The following is a 19386-nucleotide window of genomic DNA, read 5'->3' as shown; positions in this document are numbered from 1 at the left end:
CAAAGCAGGTCATGACATTTGCTGTTAGCACATCTCCTCTTCATCATTTACTCCATACCCATGAAATGTGTCTAATGGCCAGCACAGGCAGATTTAAGCAATGCTCTCACATTTCTTTTGATGCCTCATCAGATTTCCTGGTCTTTCCAAAGACAAAGAGAGAAGCTGTTTCACCCAAGCAACCTGTCCAGTTCTGGGCATGTATAGCCACAAATACATACACAATATGGTAATTAACTATCTCTTTCCCAACAGGAAAACCCTAGGAATCCAACAGCAGTTCAGAGCCTTTCTTTCCAGCTGCCATCCTCACAGAATCAGCTTTCTGTTTTTCAAACCTTTTAAAAGAAAAAACTTTCAGGATATTCTGCAATGCAAAGAGGAAGCCACCAAATTGTAGAGCAGGGAAGAGAGCTAATTGAACATCTTGATAGCCAAGTAATAGGAGCATAATTGATTTAATCCAGAAATCTTTCCACAACCAGAGATGAAGCACACAAAAATTTGCTGTCAGAGGATTTTTGCAAAACATTCTGGTAAGTAATGAAACATAACAATGCAATTCAAGCCGTATTCATCATATCTTCATTACAAACACTGCAGCACTGCTAACTTCAGAAAAAATAGGAGATGTTCTTCCTCCCTGAGAGGTGACTGAGGATGGCAGGTACTGTATGTTCTACACATCAGACTGTGCTTTAAATCTCACATACCCTGGAACACTACCTCAGAGCCATGTTTCCACCCATCCCAGTGGGGCAGCTCTGGCAGGAACAAATTACACAGATTCAAACTTAATGAGGGCACAACCTCTGAATCAGGAGAATCATTTTGCTTGCAGAAGCCTGCATCCAAGCACCATGCTTCCAAAACATTGCTCAGCTTTATCCTATATTAGAAAATTTCCCCTCTCCCTCCCTCTTCACCCACTCTAGATAACAGGCTACAGCTGTTATGGCAACACAAACTGCTCTGCATCCTGCTTCCTGAGGCCTCAGGAAAAGATGACCCTATCAAAAACCATTGCGAAACTTGCCTGGAGGCGTAAGGTCAGTCCCTGGCTGAACATCCTTTGCTTTGAGCAAAGTCTTGCAACTGGAAATACTTTTGAAACGGCTGGAATAAAGTGTTTTTGTGAGAAAGTGGTGGCACACATCCTGCATCCATGTCCTACCTTTGGCCCTGGGCTCCTATTGTCCATAGCAAGCCCATTAACATTTCTGGGGCTCACATCCTTGTACGTAGACAGGAAAATTCCCCCTAGGCCAGAGGAAAAGATCAGGGACTGAGAACTATGAGTAGTCCCTATATGAGCCTTAGCCAAGCTCTCAGCTGTACCATTTCTGTAGGATAGTTGTACAGTGCCACCACAAATCGTCACAGCTTGTTGACAGTCAGCATTCTGGGAGACCTTCATGTAACACTGGCTCCAAGCTCAGCATTAGTACAGGAATGAGAAAAATAAAATAATACAATCAGTGGCTAATACAAAGCAAACACTAAAACTAGACTTTTGCCCACAGCAACTGAAATCCAAAGCAGACAAGCTGTATGGAAGTACTTAGCCCCCTTTCCATTGCTTTCCAAAATGGAGTACGGAGGAGCCCACTGCTCACTCTGGCAGGGATCCCTGCTTCCCCTGCCTCCCTGCTTTGCTCTAACCCTGTGCATAGCCCATTCCTGCTCCAGTGAAAACCAACAGCATGGCTTCTCCCGGCCTCTCCAGCCACAAAATTTTTGGCAGAAGAACTATCTTTTTCGTGTGAAAAAAAAAAAAAAACAAAACAATAAATGAATGCACCAGCCTCCTCCTTTTTTGAAGCAGACTTCAGAGAAGAGATGTTGCAGGAGACATTGCCATGCACGGCTCTTTCAGAAGCTGGGCTGGTGGATTTAAAAAACGAATAAATAAATTAAAAAGCTGATCTCCTCGCCCTGCTCCCAGGAGAAGTGGGGGCGGCCCCTGTTGGGCGGAAAGGGGGGGCGGTGTCCGCGGCTGCCGGGGGAGCGGCGGGGGGCCGGGGTGTCACTGCTGGTCGCGGATGCCGCCCCGGAGCCGGGAGCGAGCAGGAACCTTTCTGGGGCAGGATAAAAATGTTGACTGTAGATAAGCGAGGTGCAGGTGGGGACTGAGGGCACTGCGGCGGCCCCGGCCGGCCCCCAGGGTTTGCTTTTGGGCTTTATGGGAAGCAGGTGATGCCGCTCAACGGCCCCGGGCTTATTCAACCTGTGCCCTGAACCAGAGTTCAGTCAGTGCACGTCGGCGGTTCGGGCATCTCCCGTCTTGGCAGAGCCCTTGCGGGAGGAAGGGAGCAGAGAGAACAAATAAAAGCTCAGAAACTTGCAGAGTCAAACGCTTTCCCCTACCCGAGGACAGAACTCCGAGAGCTCCACCGGCTCGTGGCGGAGCGCATCCCAGATGTGCCGGGGGTGCGGGCTCGGCATCCTCCCCGGGCTCACCGGCCCCGGACGGAGCAGAGGGACGGGCCATCTCCCGGCGTGTCCCGCCCCAGCAGCGGGGCCGGGTCCCCCACGCGCGCCGGGGTCCCGCAGGCCGGGGGGTGATGTGGGGTCCGTCCCGTCCCCCCGCACCTGCCGGGCTCCACCACCCTCTGAGCCAGAGGATTTTGCAGCGCAGCGCTGCACCACAGCCCGTACGGGATGCGCTGCTCGCTCCCCATCCTGCCTCCTGCTTCTGGATAAAACTGCGTTTCTGAGCATCGGATGGGAACAAAAAAGAGCCCCAGGGCCAAAGACGTCGAAACACAAAAATATCAGTGGGTGGTTGGAGCTGAAATGATACGAGCTGACCCGGCAGGGTCGAGGGATTTGCTTGTTCCGAACAGGTATTTTAAACACCAATCTGACAAGCAGGAGAGGGGTTTACCGCGCCGGTGGGCCGGGTGTCCTGTTTCAGCGAGTCACGTACCATTAAAGAGGCACTTTTACAAGTTTGTGGCGAGGCGCTGAGGCATTTAAAGCTGCTCGCTCGGGAAGAAAACCCGCGGCGGCAGCGCTTGGGGAAAGGGTTAACCCGCTGGCCGCCCTGCCTGGGAAATGATGGTAAATTATCCGGCGCGTTCTCCCGGGGAAGAAATTAGACTTCAAAAGGGCTGGAGCCCTTCTGAATATATATCAAGCAGATGGGCTGATGCGCTGTCTCGCTGATGTGCCATTGATTAGCCGCCCCACAAAAGTGCTGCAGCCCCGCTCGCCCGCGGCGGGTGCGCGCCGCCGCCCGCCTCTCTCCGGGGCACCCCGGCGGCGGCAGCGCGCTCGGAGTTGAGCGGGGGAAAAGGGGTGGCCGCCGCGAGACACCGGGAAAGAAAGATGGGATCAGAAAGGGGAGAAGTAGGGGAAGAGGGGGAAGGAAAAATACCCAAAAAACAACAAAAACAACAATAAAAAACCGCCTCAAAAAAGGAGGAAAAGCCGGGATGGAATCCAAAAAAGAATCTCTTCGGAAACGGAGGGGATTTGCTTTCCCACCCCCAAATCTCGCCTTCCCGGCCAGCACTGCTGAGAGCCCATCCCCGCGCTGCACAAGCTCCCATCTCAAGTCCCAGATGCACTTTGTGCTGCAGCGGGAGCGATGGCCCGGCACCTCGCCACCCCGAGCAGCCTCGGTTAAACCGAGCTGGGAGCAAAAGTTGCGGGGAGCGCTAGAAGAGCGGAGCTCTTCCCGCTGCCCGACGGGGCAGAGCCGGCCGCTCCGCCGCTTCGCCCCGCGGGGAAGGGCCCGGCTGCGGCACCGGGCTGGGCACTGGGGGTGTCGCGTCCACCCCCGGAGGAGCTCAGTAAAAAGGCCTGCTGCCTCCTCCCGGGCCTAAGCAGGGAGGGAGAAAAGCACACGCCAGAAAGTCACCCATTGTAGCGTTTAAATGCTTCACCGCTCAAACCGCCTTTGACACGCCTTGGCTGGGCTCCCGAAGGCATCCCGAGCCATTCGATAGCACTTCAGAAGAGGCCTTCCTGTCTGCCCCGCTCTGGGCAGCCTGGAAGCGGCCAGCGGCGGCAGTGACAGCGCACACACCGCACATGAGCAGCGCACCCATGGCACAGGTGCAGCGCAGCGCTCCCATCCACTCCCGGGCTGCAGCACCTCTGGAAAACGTCCTTAGGGAGAGTCCGCCTGAAGTCGACATGGAGCGGCGGCAGGGCAGCATGTGGCTTTCCGAGGCCCGGCTCCAGGAGGGCAGCCGGTCGTGAGCCCCAGCCCCGGTGGACACACAGCCCCTTTCCGCGTGGCAATGACTTGGCCGGGGCGGAAAACTTGTCCCCTTGTCCCTCAGGGCGAGCCGGCAGCTCCTCGCTCCAGCCTGGCTTGCCCGCGGAGAGGAAGGGGCTGGCAGGGTCCCCATCTCACCCGCTCACAAGCCGATCCCTCGCCACTATCCCCTCACTTTCCTCTCCCGGATAGGCACATGCGACGGCGGGTGACCAGACACAAGGTCGGCTCCTGCCGCGTACTGGCATCGGTGCCCGTGGGTGGCAGTGCCAGACGTGGGGCCACGGGAGTCGGGCACACAGAGAAACACAACCCGGGAGCTCTGTCCCCTCGTGGGGACGGGGCTGTGGGGCGCAAAGCTGCCGGGGCGCTTCCCTGCGCTCCTGCACGGAGCGGGGCATTTCTGGATTTCTGCGTGTCTCCATTGGCGCGGCAGCCGCTCGGACCCCTGCGAGCGAGTGCACGTGTGTGCATGCGGCCACGCGTGTGCACGCCCGTGCGTGCCGGCCTCCGCGTGGGCTCGCCCGTCCCTCTGTGGGCGACTGCCTCTCCGCACGGTCGGAGCAGACACGCTGGGCCGCTCCTGCGTATCTTTTTCTCCTCCTTTGTCTCCCTTTCTTTGGCTTTGACTCTTTCAGGTGCCCCGGCGGTGCCCTCGCGTGCTGCTGGTTGCTGGGAGGTGGCGTGGCTGCCACTGCGCTGCTGTTGTGCAGGGGAGGGAGGGAAGGGGGCTTGAATGCTGGCTGTTGTGCTCGACTGGGGTGGGGGGCCGCCGAGGAGGAGGAGGCCCATGATGATGATGATGGAGGGGAGGGGGTGACGATGGAGCTCACCGCGGGCGCGCAGCTCCCTGGGGAGCCGCCTGAAAGGCCGCTGCGCTCACCAGCTGACAACGCGTGCTCCGCTCCAGACACGGCGCACCGCGGCCGGGAGCGAGGCCAGACCCCCCCTCCGCCCTCCAGCCCCCCTGTCCCCCCGCATTGTCCGCCCCAAAGCATTGTCCGCCCCGCTCTAATTAAGAAACACTGGCCCCATGGCCAACTCCTCTTCTAACCCCCCCCCTCCCCGCCGCCCCGTGGTCCCTGCGCTTTTCTGGTCTCCCCTCGCTGGGTTTAACCCTTTCCCCCCCCCTTCCCTTCTTCCTCCCTCCCCGAGGCCAGAGGTTGAGCAAACAGCAGTCGGAGAGCTGCAGGGCAGAGATGCACCTCGGCCGCCGTGCCTCGCCCCGCTCGGCTCCGCTGTGCCCCCCGCAATCCCCGCCGCCGGGACGGCGGGCAGAGTCCCGCACCGCAGTCCGCGGCCGCACTTCATCCCGCGACCCGGGCTCAAAAGTCAACAGAGTCGCCGTGCGCCTCGCACAAAGGCGACCCCCTCCCCAGGCCCCCCCAGCCCCCGCGGTCGTTTCGCACACTTCAGAGGACAGTCAGCGTTCAGCCAAAATTTAACGCTCGGATAGTGCGCTTCTGACTCGCCCTTTTCAAATAAAAGCTCGTTTAGGATGATAAAACCCCACGAAGCAAACGGGGCGAGACTGCTTCCAGGGGCTAGTGCGCGTCCCCGCTCTTGTTAAAAAACTTTGCGGTAGTCTATACAAAACAAACACTGTCGCAGGCTCAATAAAGCGATTTATCCATCTTCATTACTTAAAGAAATGTTGTCTCTTTGTTTGTTTGGGAGATATTAAGCATGCTTAGCTTGCAACACATAGTTGATTCCTTTGCTAGTATCTTGGATACTTGGATCTGACTTTGGAAGGTAGGAGCTAATTGCTAATAATGGAGAGAAAGGAACCAGCCAGCATAGCGGGAGTGGCCTGGCATATGGGGAATGAGCGGTCTGAAATACTCAATATTCAAGTTTCCAAAATATTAATGAGATTATAGCAACCTGCAGCTATACGTTACAGCTTGTTAACGGAGTGCGAGAGGGGGGCTGCCAAGCGGTTGTTATGCAAACTCTATAGCTGAACCTTAAAACGGGAATGCGGCTGGGTATCTCTTTCAAAGAAGAGTGTAAAAAAAAAAAAGCAAAAAAAAAGAAGAAGCCCCTCAGACGGCGAGTGCTGCGCTGCGGCTGCGAGCACCAGCCGCGCCATGCGGTGCGCTCGTCTGTCGGGGGAAGACCCGACCGAGGGAGCGGGGAGGATTTTGATGCTCTTTTCCTCCACCTCGTGTGTAGCCGCAGAGGCAGAGCCCGGGACAGCGGGGCGGAGAGAGGCTGCACGCACCCCTTCAACCCACGGCCGGCACCGCCGGGACCCCTCCGCGGGTGCTGCGCCTCAGCCACGGCGGCGGCCGCCGCTTCCCCCGCGCTGGATACATCCCTAGACTAAACCAAATAAAAAAAATAACACCCCCGAAGTTGGTGACTTTTTGCTCCGCCGCATCACTCCCGTGATGGGACCCCTCGCGTGCCCCCAAGATGCGAGACCGGCTTCCACAGCACAGAAATCAGTGCCGGTAACCAAAGCTGACCCACGCCGACAAAGCAGGCGTTTCATTGGGAAGAGAAATGACCCTCCCGATAAACTTTTCTCCCTGCGGCACCGTAGCCCGCTTCGGCAGGTACGGGCGGCGGCCGCGGGTGCTGGCGGCGGGTAGGGCAGGGCGGCAGCGCGGGGTTACCGGGGGGACAGGTGCCCTGTTTCTGCAGGGAAAGCGACACCCTCATGGGCTTCGCTCCCCCGGCAGCTCCTGGTTAACTGATCACCTCTCCGACACCCCCCTCCCACTGGCACCTGCTGAACCCAGCGGGACCCCGGCACCGACACGGCTCCGGTTTAGCCCCGGGTCCGGTGTCACGGGCAGGCTGGGCTAAGCATCAGCCAATCCCCCACTCCCGTCCGGATTTAACCCGAGCCCAGGGGCCACATCCTGATCCCCCGACTGCTCGCGTGTCCCCTAAACCTCGCCGGGTTCCCCCCCCCGCTCCCAGCCCTTTCCACTCGGCTTATACAGAGGAGGCTCCGTGGGGAGATGCGCTGGTGCCCCCAAGAAGGAGAGAAATGGGGAAGAAGGGAATGATGTGACTCGAGCGGAGGTCCGGGGACAGGCGCAACAGAGCAGCGACAAGCTCCTCAGCCTGCACTTGTTGCAATTACTCCGGTTCCGCTGGGAACCGCGGGACGCAAACGGGACACGGGGAGCAGAGCCCGCCCCGGACCACGGCCCTGGGGTGTGCCCGTCCCTCCGGAGCATCGCCCCCGGCTCTGTACCTCTCACCGCGCCGCCGAGTTTGACACCACCCCGGCGAGGGGAGAAGTTGAACCCGACCACGATTTGAGGCTGATTTTGTTTTGGTTGGTTTTTTTGGGTTTTTTTCCACGTTTATTTGATCTCAAAAAAAATTTTAAAATTAAAATACATGAGACAATGGCAGCTGGCGTTGCTAGAATCAAAATAAACGATTTTCGTCGTAGAAAAGAATTTTTGTTAAAAAAAGAGAGAAGCAGAAATAATTGCAAACACTGCATAATAAATACGTTTCCTATTACCACAAAAGGAAAATAAGACTGACATAAAAGTTTGACACGACAAAACCGTTTTCGTTTTTAAGAGAGCGTTAGGATCAAGTGGCTTAATTAAACATTGGTCTCCAATTGGCAGTTAGTAGCTTTCCTCTTGAAACTGCATCTCCAGCCGCTGATAAAGTGCTTGCGCCAAGTTTACCCCCAAAAGACGCCGACGTGGTGCTCTAAGGAAAATCCAAATTTTCTGCACTATTTACAGGTTAAGACGATGTGTTAGTGACTTTGTGTGTGTGCATGTGTGTGTTTCCACAGCAATGCGACCCACGGTAGGATCGGTGTCCTGGAAGGTGGGGGTGTCAGGGCGGGTTCACGGCCGGGTGGGGATGGATGGCGCCGGCGGCACCCCCGGTAGCGGGGCCAGGCTTTCTCCCTGCGCATCACCTGCTCGCCGACGGGGCGAGCCGGGCTCCGCGCTGCGAGGCGGCGTGTTGGCAGGAGGGAACGGCAACGACTTCTAGGCGAAAGAAACTTTCGGAGTGTAAACTAAAAACGAAAACAAACCAACCGACCCCGACAGACAGGGCGGGTACAGTCACTCGCTAACAGCCAACCCCCCCGGGCAAGCAGGGGCTGCCGGGGTGGGAGACGAGGGGGCGGAATTCAAAGCGACCGAGGGGAGCCGATGCTGTCCGTGGTGGCACCGCGTCCGGCTGCTCACCCCACGGCGGAGTCTGTGCTTCGAGGGGCGGCCTTGCCGGGGTGCCGGGGACGACGCCCCTGCCTTAGCTGGCCTCATCCGAATCGCTGTAGTGGGAGCGGGGCGAGAACTCCCCGTCGCTCCTGTGGGACCGGGGCGACGTCTTGCTGCGCTCCTGCGGCGGCTGCCCGGGCTGCGGCATGAGGAGGGCGGGGGAAGGGGCTCTCTGTCCCATTAGGGCGCCCTCCGCAAAGGAGGAGAAGTGCAGCGGGTCGAGCTGCACCGAGTAGCCCCCCGCGGCCGGCGGCGGGGGGAAGCGAGTCCTGCCGTGCCCGGGGGGCGACGCTCTGGGCGGCCCCGGCGGCGGCGCCGGCGGCCCCGGCGGAGCTCCGGCCCCGGCGGCGGCGCAGGGCGGCTCGAAGGGGGCCCCGCGGTGCTCGGCCTTGCCGGGGGCGTCGGGAGGGGCGGCGGGGCCGTGCAGCAGCTCGGCCAGGGCACTGATGTAGATCTGCGCCATCTGCAGCGTCTCGTACTTGGAGAGCTTCTTGTCGTTGTTGAAGGAGGGGATGACATTGCGCAGCTGGTCGAAGGCGTGGTTCAGCCCGTGCATCCGCCGCCGCTCCCGCGCGTTGGCCGCCAGCCGCCGCTGCTTCTGCACGCCGCTCACCTGCGCCCGCAGCCCGGGGCCGCCGCCGCCGCCCCGCGGCCGCCCGCCGCCCCGCGCCCCGCCGGGGCTGCTCCCGCCGCCCCGCGCCGCGCCGCCCTCCGCCGCCGCCGCCTCCTCGTCCTCGCCGGGCAGCAGGTAGCGCGGCGAGGAGGCGGCGGGCAGGCGGGCGGCGCAGCACACGCCGAGCCACGAGCCGGGCGCGAAGCCGCCGCAGCCGCTCTGCTCCGGGCCCGGCGGCGGATCCGGGTGTCCCGGCGGCTCCCGGGCGCGCTCGGCCCAGGGCAGGCTCATGGCTCTAGCGCCGCGCGCCCATGGGGCCGCGCGCAGCCCCCGCCTCGCGCGTGGCGCCCCGACGGCTCCGGTGTCGGCCGGGCGCGCGCCCCCCTTTAAGGAGCGGCACGCGCCGGGGTCCCCCCCGCCCCGCTCCCCCTCCCCTCCTCTCCCTCGCGCCCCACCCCTCCCGCCGCACGCCCTCCACTCGCGCCGGTCGCGTGTCGGCGCGGCCAATGGCGCGCGCGCGCGCGGGGCCGGCGCGTGCGGGGAGCCAATGGCGCGCGGGGCGCGGGGGGGGCGCGAGCCCGGGCCGGCGGCACGCGCTGCCCCGCCCCGCCCCGCCCCGGGCAGACGCGCGCCGGGCGGCCTCCCCGCGCGCGGCGGGGTGGAACGGGGTGGGGGTGCCGGGGAGCGCCCCGACGGCGCGTCCGCCCCGCACAGCGGCAGCGGCCCTGCCCGACAGGGCTGTCGGAGAGAGCCTTGCACACCGGCAGCGGCCCTGCCCGACCGGGGTGTCGGAGAGAGCCCCGCACACCGGCAGCGGCCCTGCCCGACCGGGATGTCAGACAGAGTCCCGCGCCGGGCGGCTCAGGGACAGAGGGAACCCACACCAGGTGGCACCGGGCCCTCCCGCCGCTGCATTCTCAGAGGACGCTCCGTCGCGCCCGCCTGGGGAAACATCCCTTTGGCCCGCTGGCCAAACCTCGGAGGCTTCGGTAATGCCCGCCTGGGCTCCCCACGTCTGGCGGGAGTAGCCGTCGGTCCGTCCCTCGGCCCTGCCCGAGGTGTCGGTGCGGGTGGCGGTGCAGGGAGCGCGGCGCTGCCGTGCCGAGGTTCGGCCGCGGAGCCGCCGAGAGAATGCCCTCGGTTCTAGAGCGGCAATCCCGGCGACACGCGGGAAGGCCACGCGGGACCCGGTAGGTGAGAAGCGGTGGCGTTTGCAGCCGGGACAGCACACTGCCCCCGGAGCTGCCACGTTTTCGGCAGGGTCCCGATCCCCCGCGAGCGAGTCCTTTTGTTGGGCCAACAATAGCTGGCCAAAGGTGGTGGAGAGGGAAATAACTCCGTGCACGCATCTTAACTTCCCTTCCGCGCTGCCTCCCCTCCCGCCACCGCCGCCTGCCTGGAGGGGAGAAGTGGAGGTTTGCCCGTGTGAATAGGCGTGTGGAGAACAAAGTGATGGGCACAGTATGAGGTAGATATGTTTTTTCAAAAGTGAATAACTCGCAAGCCGAGGAGGGAGTGAGGGAGCCCAGCAGCTCAAAGCCGAGCGGCAGTGACATGGAATGAGCAGGCTCACTAGTTTAGGAAGCGGGCTGGGCACACTTGGCACATGGCAGGCGCCTGGGGCCCACCTTCCACAGACAACTGGATGGTATTGAAAAAACGCGATGCTAATGGCTTGCTTTCTTTAAAAACAAACCGAGGCAAACCTCTGCTATTCTGTTTTTTCGCTGGCAAATATATTTCAAAGACGAAAGCTGCTGGATGCCCCCCAAAACAAGTTCTCAGTTTCTGACCAAAATTGTTTACTCGGTAAGAACCATGGCACGCAGCAGAAGTCAATATCTCGTTTCTATATAGCATCCGTAAAGTTGCCAGACCATCTATTTGTAACTAACAAAAACTTTTATACTCACCTATTGTCTAACCCGCCCCCCCTTCAATAACTGCTTCTATGATGAACAGGAGGAAAAGTCCTCAGCGCTGTGCTGCGTGGTGCTGTTTGCTGGCTGAATTCCCAGCCCCCCGGCTTCTCTTTCAGCCCACGAGCACCACGTGCTCCGTTCCTGGGTGCCCGTGGCACCGGTGTGCTCTGCCAGCAGCCCTGCTGTGCTCTCCTCCCCAGGGGTAAGCCTGCAAATTCTCCGTTTGGGCACTGGTGCCGTGGCTGTGAGCTGTTCCATGCAAGGATTGGGGCCAAACCTTAGAAATTAGCAGGAGCTTTGTTGAGCAGTAGCCACTGATAGCTGTTTCCCCAAGACTAGCAAGCTCTCAGCATGGGGACAGCCAGGCTGGTGCAGTGAAGTCTTAAACATCTCCCTCCAGGCCGGTGGGCTGTGTAACTTTGGGTCTCCTTGACAGCAAGCCCAATCCTCCATCCCACAAACCATCCACTGGATGAGGGAAGCAGCATCCCATTAGCCTCTCAAGTGGATGCAAGGTGACTGATGCCCCAGAAGGACCCTGGCCTCTGGCTACCCCAGGGCTGCTGTTAGGTGCTGGGGACTTCCCTTAGCTGTACCTCAGTGACTGTATGCAGCACTGGGGAGATCGGCCAGACACCTCAGCATGCTCCTGGGATGGGAAAACTTCCCAGCTGGGAAACGCTAATAATAAGCTGCTTATATTCTAAGTGCTTGTTTTGTGAGCACATGCACACTTTGAAACTGGAGGCATTTGACACTCACTCCACAGTTTGCCTTTGAAAGGACACACACAAAAAGCCATTTTCCCCACCAACACCACTGCTCAGAGGGGGAAAAATATTTCATTGAAATCCAGTGGTCTCTGTATGCCTGTATCTGCTGTGTGTGCACAGAGTCAAAGTCAAAGGCAAAGGGTGGTTTATGTCAGCACTGGGTTTAGCTCTGCTCTCCCAGAATAAGATAAATGTAAGTGATGAAGAACTCCTGGGGCTGGCTGAACTCATTTTGTATTCAACACTGCCCGGCCCTTTTCACTTTCCTTTCTCCCTCTCTTTGTATGTTCAAGCCTACTTGAGTTTCTTTTTTTCTTTTGTAGAAGTTGGTTCTTTTGAAGCGGTCCGAGGCACGCCCTGCTGCAAAGGGGACTTCACGGGAGTCGGAAACACAGGCACACCGGTCTGAAACACTTACTGTACAATAGCAGGAATGTAGGAAGCCTTGAAAATGAATCTGCTCTAAGCAAGTGTCAAAGCTTTCAGAGGAAAACAAACTGAACTTATCCCCGTATCTTTATGCATATTTCCCCCCCAGTCCTCCTTTCCTCCCTCCCCCCTCCTCCCCAGCCTGGTTAAGGGCTCAGGCAGCAACTCGGGGTCAGGAACGTACTAGTGTTACAGAAAAATGGGTTACAAAAGGGGAGACAGAAGACTTGCAAAAAGCCTCCTCTATCATTACAGCCAGAGACATTTTGAAAGCACAAAGCACGTGGGTCAGTCCTCAGTTTGTACTCAACAGTCTAATTGCTCATTCAATCCCATTTCAAGATCAGCTTCTCTGCAGGCATCACCACTGGTCAGAGTCTTTTATTCCTTCTCTTCCCTTTCCCACTTCCCCCATGTGCTCTCTCGTTTCCTCCTTTCCTTTTGAAAAGTACATGGGGGGACACACAGCCCTCTTTGTACCTCCCTTTGTACCTCGACTTTGTCTTCAGGCAGTAGATAGAGACCAAGGTGTGAGTCTTGCTCACTGAGATCAGATAATCCTTCCTGAATCTCAACTGCAACCTGGCCAGGCCTCCTGCTGGAGGAGGGAAGGGGGATTTCTGCCCTCCCATGGCTGGCCTACTCCCTGGATGGCAAACTCCATCTAGGAGCTACTACAAATACCAAAGGACGATATACAGCTGACTTATTTCAGTCTCATGGACTGAAATAAAGCATTCATACTTACATTATTCAGAGCAAGATTACTTAAAGTAGAAGAGGGTCCAGCAGCAAATGTTTCTCAGGCTCCTCCTATGACCAGTGTCATATGTTTTATTGTCAAACATGTTTTAAATACACATTAGAAGTACCTCTGGGGTAGCCAGAGGCCAGGGTCCTTCTGGGGCATCAGTCACCTTGCATCCACTTGAGAGGCTAATGGGATGCTGCTTCCCTCATCCAGGGAGGATTGGGCTTGCTGTCAAGGAGACCCAAAGTTACACAGTGATGACTGCAATGAACGCAAAAGCCCAGGTACCTGGGAAACCACATTTCTGAACCCTGCCCCTTTGTACTCAGGACCATGCTGCTGCTGAAGCAGATGTGTGCCCTCATTTCTACAGAGCAATCCTCCTGGGCAGATTGTTACACTTGGCCCATACCATTTGCTTCAGCTCTTGGAGGGTTTGTAAAACTAATTCCCACTTCTTGGTGTCATTTACCTCCGCAAATATGCTCTGGATCTAACCCTGTGGACACTTGCTGTTGTGTACAGTTCATTCTAGTACAAGTACCTCCACTGCCTCCAAGAGAAATGCAAGGCATTGGTATAACAATACTTGCCTAGCTCCTGGGGCCATTAGCAGGCATAAGGAATTCAGACTGGTGATACAGCTGGAAATCTTATCTATGCAATTTGTACCTAGAAACATTTTGCCCATATTTAAAGGGATACAGATGTTAATTTATGCTCATATTTTAAAAATAAAATGTTTCATATTCAAAGAAACAACACTTACATTTTCCTTTGCTCATTTTACTTTAAACCCTTCTGTTTTGCACTCAGCTTGGCAAAGAGGTTCCACTAAAATTGTTAAATGCCTTCAGTCCCACCAAAGTCTTGGACAGCTGAGGCACTTCTCAGCTGGGGGACACTTTGAACAACAATGTTATTCCAGGTGTAGCTCGCTCACCCTTTGCTGCAGCAATAATTCTGCAGGGGCTGTGCATGCTCACAGGCACCACCCACAGGTCCATCGTTTTAGTTACTCTTAAAATGAGCAATAAGAGAACACTAATGATCATCCTGCTTTATGAACAAGTGCTTTCTAACATGCTTCCATTAGGCTGCTAGTTGATGTGTTTTACTAGTGTAAATCACTTAGGCAACCAAATTGCCACTGTGATCAACAGTTTTACAGTATATGAGCAATACTTCATTTAGTTTAGGATCCACAGAAACAATTTATTTCCTTCAAATCACATCTGGTCAATTCCTCTTGCTCTCTAGGTCTCTTGCACAAGAGCCCAGACAGTGTAAGTACTACAGATTTGCTGGCAGTAGATTTTTAACTGATTGCCTCAGTATTCCCTTTTTCACTGTCACTTTAGCCACTGCACAAAGTACAGTTATAAAGGTTTGCTCTGGGAAAAGATTCTAGTCATAGCTTGAGGTATAAACGAAAAATTTAGCCTGCAGGCTCTCTGTGGCATAGTAGTAACATATAAGTGAATAGGAGAGACAAAAAATAACAGTTGACATGTCAATAAGAGAAAAAAAAAAATAAACATTTGAAACAGTCTGCCTTGCCTCTCAACAGCAGCATTACTTGAACAGTACCCTGGGAGCATAGGGGGCTGCTTCAATTGTACTGGGCCTTCAATCTGCTCACATCCATCACCCACAAAGCTCTTGGCAATCAGGCAGCCCGGTCCCTGAAGGAGGTTTCTTAGCTGTGGAAATGCCAGCCTGGAATCTGAACCTTACCTTTGTGGGTCTCTTGAGGAGGGAAGGTCTCTAAAATGTGAAGAGTAAATATTTACAGTCACAGAAGCCAAAACAATGTGGAGAACAGTGGTCCTTCTAAGGGGAGAAAATCAGGTGAATGGACCCAGTCTGGTGCTGATCAGCATCTCAATCCCTAAGAGCTGAGTATTTCCCCAAGAAAACCTTGCCAGCTAAGAAAAAAATACTACATTGCATTAATGGAAAATCCTCTCATTTAACCGTTGAGAGCAAAGAGCACAGGGCTTCTAGGAACAATCTATTTCCAACACAACACAGCACCAACAGAGCTTTCAGGAACTACCTCTGGGAAGGGCTGTGAAAAGAAATCTCTCTGAAGACATCTTCAGCTGGTCCACTACCTTGTAAATTAGGATGTCTTAAGAATTTCTACTTGTTAAAATAGCAGAACCATTACTTTTATTTTTTTTCCCCTCTTCATTGGGGTTAAGACAGAAAGACATACACAAAAATTAAACATTAAAGAGAATTAAGTTTTTGGGGCATCTCAAAATTCCAAGCCATGAAGAAGATTCTTTGCAGTCTATCAGACATCAGCTTCAGCAGAGCATTGCTTGCAGTGCCTGTGAGAGTGTCCTCATGGGTTTTGTTCCAAGCAGCAATGCTCAGCTGCAGTCCTGTAGCTCTTAGGAAGCGATTCTCCTGCTGCAGTAGGCTTGCAAAACCCTGACTGCAGCAAGACCTGTAGCTCTGGCACAGCTCTGACCTGCAGAGTTGATTGGTCTGGAGAGGGAAGGAGACTTGCATTTCTATTTTTCAGGCATGCAGGATGATTTGATCCCCATAAAAGTTTTAGAAATTCCCAAAGGGCAAAGCCTAGTGTTCATCTGCAGTGAGCAAGAGCTCTGTTGAGGCAGAAGGTGAAGCTAGACACAGCTGATGGCCTGCTGAGGCCAGATGCTTGACAGTTTTCATCAGGAGCCAGCAGTTTGCAGCAGCCCAGGTGTAGGGCTCTCATGTCACAGGGGAGACAGAGGAGCTCAGTGAGAACCTGAGTGGCTCAGTTTTGGAGGGAGGGATGGCAGGAGTAAGCAGCATCCCACCCTGCCTGCTTCATGAAGCAGAGACCCCCACCTCTTGCTTCAGCACAGGAGCAATTATCTGTGCTGTAGGCCTCTGTGCCTTCACACCCCAGTGAGAGTACGAGGTGACGTCCACGGGAAAGCAGCACACAAGCCAAAGCTGTTTTGCTGAACAGAACCCTGATGCCTCCACAGGTCCTGGAGTGCCGTTCCACAGCCGCCTGGGATGGACGCGGGATGGGTGTCCCAGGCTCGGGGCTGCTGCTCTGCGGGTGCTCGGTGGGCAGCCCTGGCCAGCCGGGCTGGCCGAGCCCACACCGCGGCACTGAAGGCGCCCCTAAAAGCCTGGCCCTGGTGAGACAAACGGCGGCCAGGCCACCGCCCGGTCCGCTGGGGTGGGGTGTGCGCCCCGGGGCCGCCCCGCTGCCGGCAGCAGGTTGAATATTGTAGGTGTGGGCGATTAAAGTGTCGCCGGCACAATGGCGGTCTGTGTCCCATTCGCCACGCCCGGGCTCCTCTTTGGAAAGCGCACACAAGAGGTGACAGGGCGCTGGCCCCCGCCATTATCCCGGCGGCATAGCGGCGCGGCCCGCCCCGTTTCCCGGGAAATGGCGCTCCCCGGCCGCCGCGGGACCACCGCGGCCGCGCACGGCTCCGCGCTCCCCCCTCTCCTGCCCCGGCACGGCGGCCCCGGGAGGGGGGATGGCGAGCGCCTGGTCACGGGGAGCCGCAGGGCCGCTGCCCTCGCCCCCCGGGGCACTTTTCGGGGACAAGAGCCGCCCGTCCCGTCGAGGCCCCAGCGGCCCAGAGCGCGGCCCGGCCGCCGTGAGGGAGCCGGAGGCGGTGCCGCAGCGCCACCTGCCGGGCAGGGCCGGGCAGGGCAGGGCCGGGCCCGCCGCTCCTCCAGCGCCGGCCTCTGCTCCTCTAACCAGCGACAGCAGCGCTCCCCGCCGTACTTCGCTTCCTTTCTTGTTTGTTTTTGTTTGTTTTGCTTTTGTCTTTTGGAAGTGCCCACCATTAACTCAGGAAGATGAAGTGCCTGGCAGTGGATGGAGATCTGCGCGCAAATGCACCACAGCTGCCACTTCCTCACGCGGCTTCACCCCGTGAAACAGAGATTCTAGAAATTCGTGTCTCTGCTCCGGGTAAACGTGTTTACACACTCCAGCAAATTACTGCGTGCCGTGGATAATAAACCCTCTGTAATCCCATGGCTGCAAGTTTTGGAAAAAAAAAAGCTGCTTCTATGTGTCAATACCTATGGAATAAGTGTTTAGGAATATTTATGGATATGTTTTCTCTTTTCAAACAACCCATGTAAGACACAGTAGATTTAATACATATACGGATAGACCTACATTTGTGAGACGATATAGAAAGTCTTAAAATGTGAAGACTGTAGTGATACTTATTGAAGACAATAAAGGTGTCTTTCAAAAGTCAGGTTTCTGGGTGCATCCCCTCTGCCTCTACCTTTCTTTTATCTCGATGTGTGAAAAACAAAGCTCCCTGTGTCCCATATCAGCTCTACTTTCTGTATTGTATAGATGGACTGACAGGATAATTTTTGAATCATATAAAGAAGTTTATGGAATTCGGTTTTGCTGGCAAGAAGGAGGTAAGAAAACTAGAAAACTTCATCTGCAGTCTCCTAAACCTGGGGAGACATAAAACCAATATGATTCAGAAAGGTCTGTGAAAGTTCGAGCAAGACAAACCATTGCAGTGTTGCCTGAGCACTATTTCATAAAGTAACTAGCTTTTCCTGCTACACTATATCAATTTCTTGCTGTGTTTGCTGTCCTGCTGCAGAGATCATTTCTTAAAAACGTGTCAGATAGAAGAAGTAGCAAGTAACCACATTATTACCTATGTTCACAGTATTTGCTTTCTTTCTCCCGTTCCCGGGTGTAAGCAAAATAATTAATTAGTAACAACATGGGTCAGCTGTGATTACTCTTACTGTGGCCCACAGTGAATATTCATATCCAGGGAATATTCAAAACCAAACAAGACCTCCCCACTGTGTGTGTGAAGAAGCATGTCCCTGGTCAGTGGGGGAGAAAGGGAAGCTTACCAGCGGTGGCAGGGCTATAATGCACTCACAGAGCTGCTCGCTCCTCCTTTTTTTTTTTTCCCCCCCTTGCATTTGACAGGGACACGAGCCAGACTGGCAGAGTGCAGCAAATGTAACACAGAATCCACAAAAAAAAGTGGTTTTCTTTTTTTGTTTTTGTTTTTTTTTTTTTTTTTTTTTCCTGGTCATGCTTTGTATAATATTTACCACCTTCTCACTCCCAGTAAAAATGCTTGTGTCAAGATCTTCTGGCTGCTTCCGGCTGTGCCGAGTGGGACAAGAGGGTCCCTCTGCAATCTACCGGAGTGACACATCTGAGTCTTTCTTTGAGTGGCAAGAAAAATTAGATTCATGTGGAGCATCTTCCTATGTGTGGAAAGAGGGTATGATATTTGCAGTCCAGTAGTACCAGTGTGGTGGACTGGGATACTGCACCCTGTGTATCAAAGCTGCTGCTGCAGCCCCACAGGGAGGGAAAAGTCAGGCAAAGCTCAGATGACCTATTGGGCAACCAGGGGTGAACCCTCAAATTAAGATATGCGTGTCTTGAGAGATTTTTGCTCTGAAATAAATCCTTGTTTCCTTTCTCCTCCTGTTCTCCATATCCCTCCAGGGCTCTGGTGCTGGGGTCCCAGTGAAGGCAGAGCGGGGTACACACACACAGCTGAAGCAGAGAGAGCAGTGGCTGAGAGGTGGCACTGAGCACTCACCTGGGGGACTGTAACACGAGGCACTTGTGGGGCTGTGAAAATAAACCTGCCTGCTCCACCTCGCAGAGGCTGTGCCTGGCTGGGTGCCAGGCTGCTCCATCCCTCCCCTCCCTCAGCTGGACAGGGGAGAGAAAATATAATGAAACGCTCAGGGGTTGGGATAAGGACAGGGAAAGTTACTCACCCATTACCATTGTTGGCAAAACAGACTTGTCTCAGGGGAAGATAAATATAATTTATGTCCAGTCAGATCAAAGTAGGATAATGAGAAGTAAACCCAGATCTGAAAATGTCTTCCCTCCACCCCTCCTTTATTTCTGGGCTTAACTTTGCAGCTGATTTTCTCTACCTTCCCGCCCCTCAGTAGCCCAGAGGGATCAGGAATAGGGGCTGGGGTCAGTTCATGACACATTGTCCCTGCTGCTCCTTCCTCCTCAGGGGAGAACTCCTTGCACTCTTCTCATACTCCAGTGCTACCTCCCACAAGAACTCATTAACTCCTCCTTTGTATCCCTTCCACAGTGTGCAGTCCCCCAGGAGCAGGCTGCTCCTTTGTAGGTCCCCCACAATGTCGCAAGTCCTGCTAGCAAATCTGCTCCAGCACGGGCTCCTTTCTCCTGACAGGACCTGCCAGGAGTCTGCTCCAGCATGTGCTTCTCACAGCCTCCTTTGAGCACGCACCTGCTCTGCCGTGCTGTTCTTCACGGGCTGCAGGTGGATCTCTGCTCCACCTCGGACCTCCATGGGCTGCAGGGGCACAGCTGCCTCCCCATGGGCTTCACCACTGGCTCAGGGGAATCTCTGCTCCGGTGGATGGAGCACGTCCTCCCCCTTTTTCTGCCTGACTGGGGCTCTGCAGGCTGTT

The 19386-nt window shown here is 55.6% G+C and overlaps 1 protein-coding gene across 1 annotated transcript; it reads right to left on the bottom strand.

Moving 5' to 3' along the window:
• Nucleotides 1–8479: 8479 nt before the first annotated feature.
• On the bottom strand, nucleotides 8480–9352 carry ATOH1 (atonal bHLH transcription factor 1). The gene has a single exon (XM_033059999.1). The coding sequence runs from the start codon at nucleotides 9350–9352 to the stop codon at nucleotides 8480–8482; it is 873 nt and encodes a 290-aa protein (XP_032915890.1).
• Nucleotides 9353–19386: the final 10034 nt, after the last annotated feature.

This window comes from Catharus ustulatus, chromosome 5 (genome assembly GCF_009819885.2).
Source record: "Catharus ustulatus isolate bCatUst1 chromosome 5, bCatUst1.pri.v2, whole genome shotgun sequence".
Classification (NCBI taxonomy): domain Eukaryota; kingdom Metazoa; phylum Chordata; class Aves; order Passeriformes; family Turdidae; genus Catharus; species Catharus ustulatus.
Note: the sequence above shows the minus strand (reverse complement) of the source record. Positions and strands in the feature narration are given on the sequence as shown.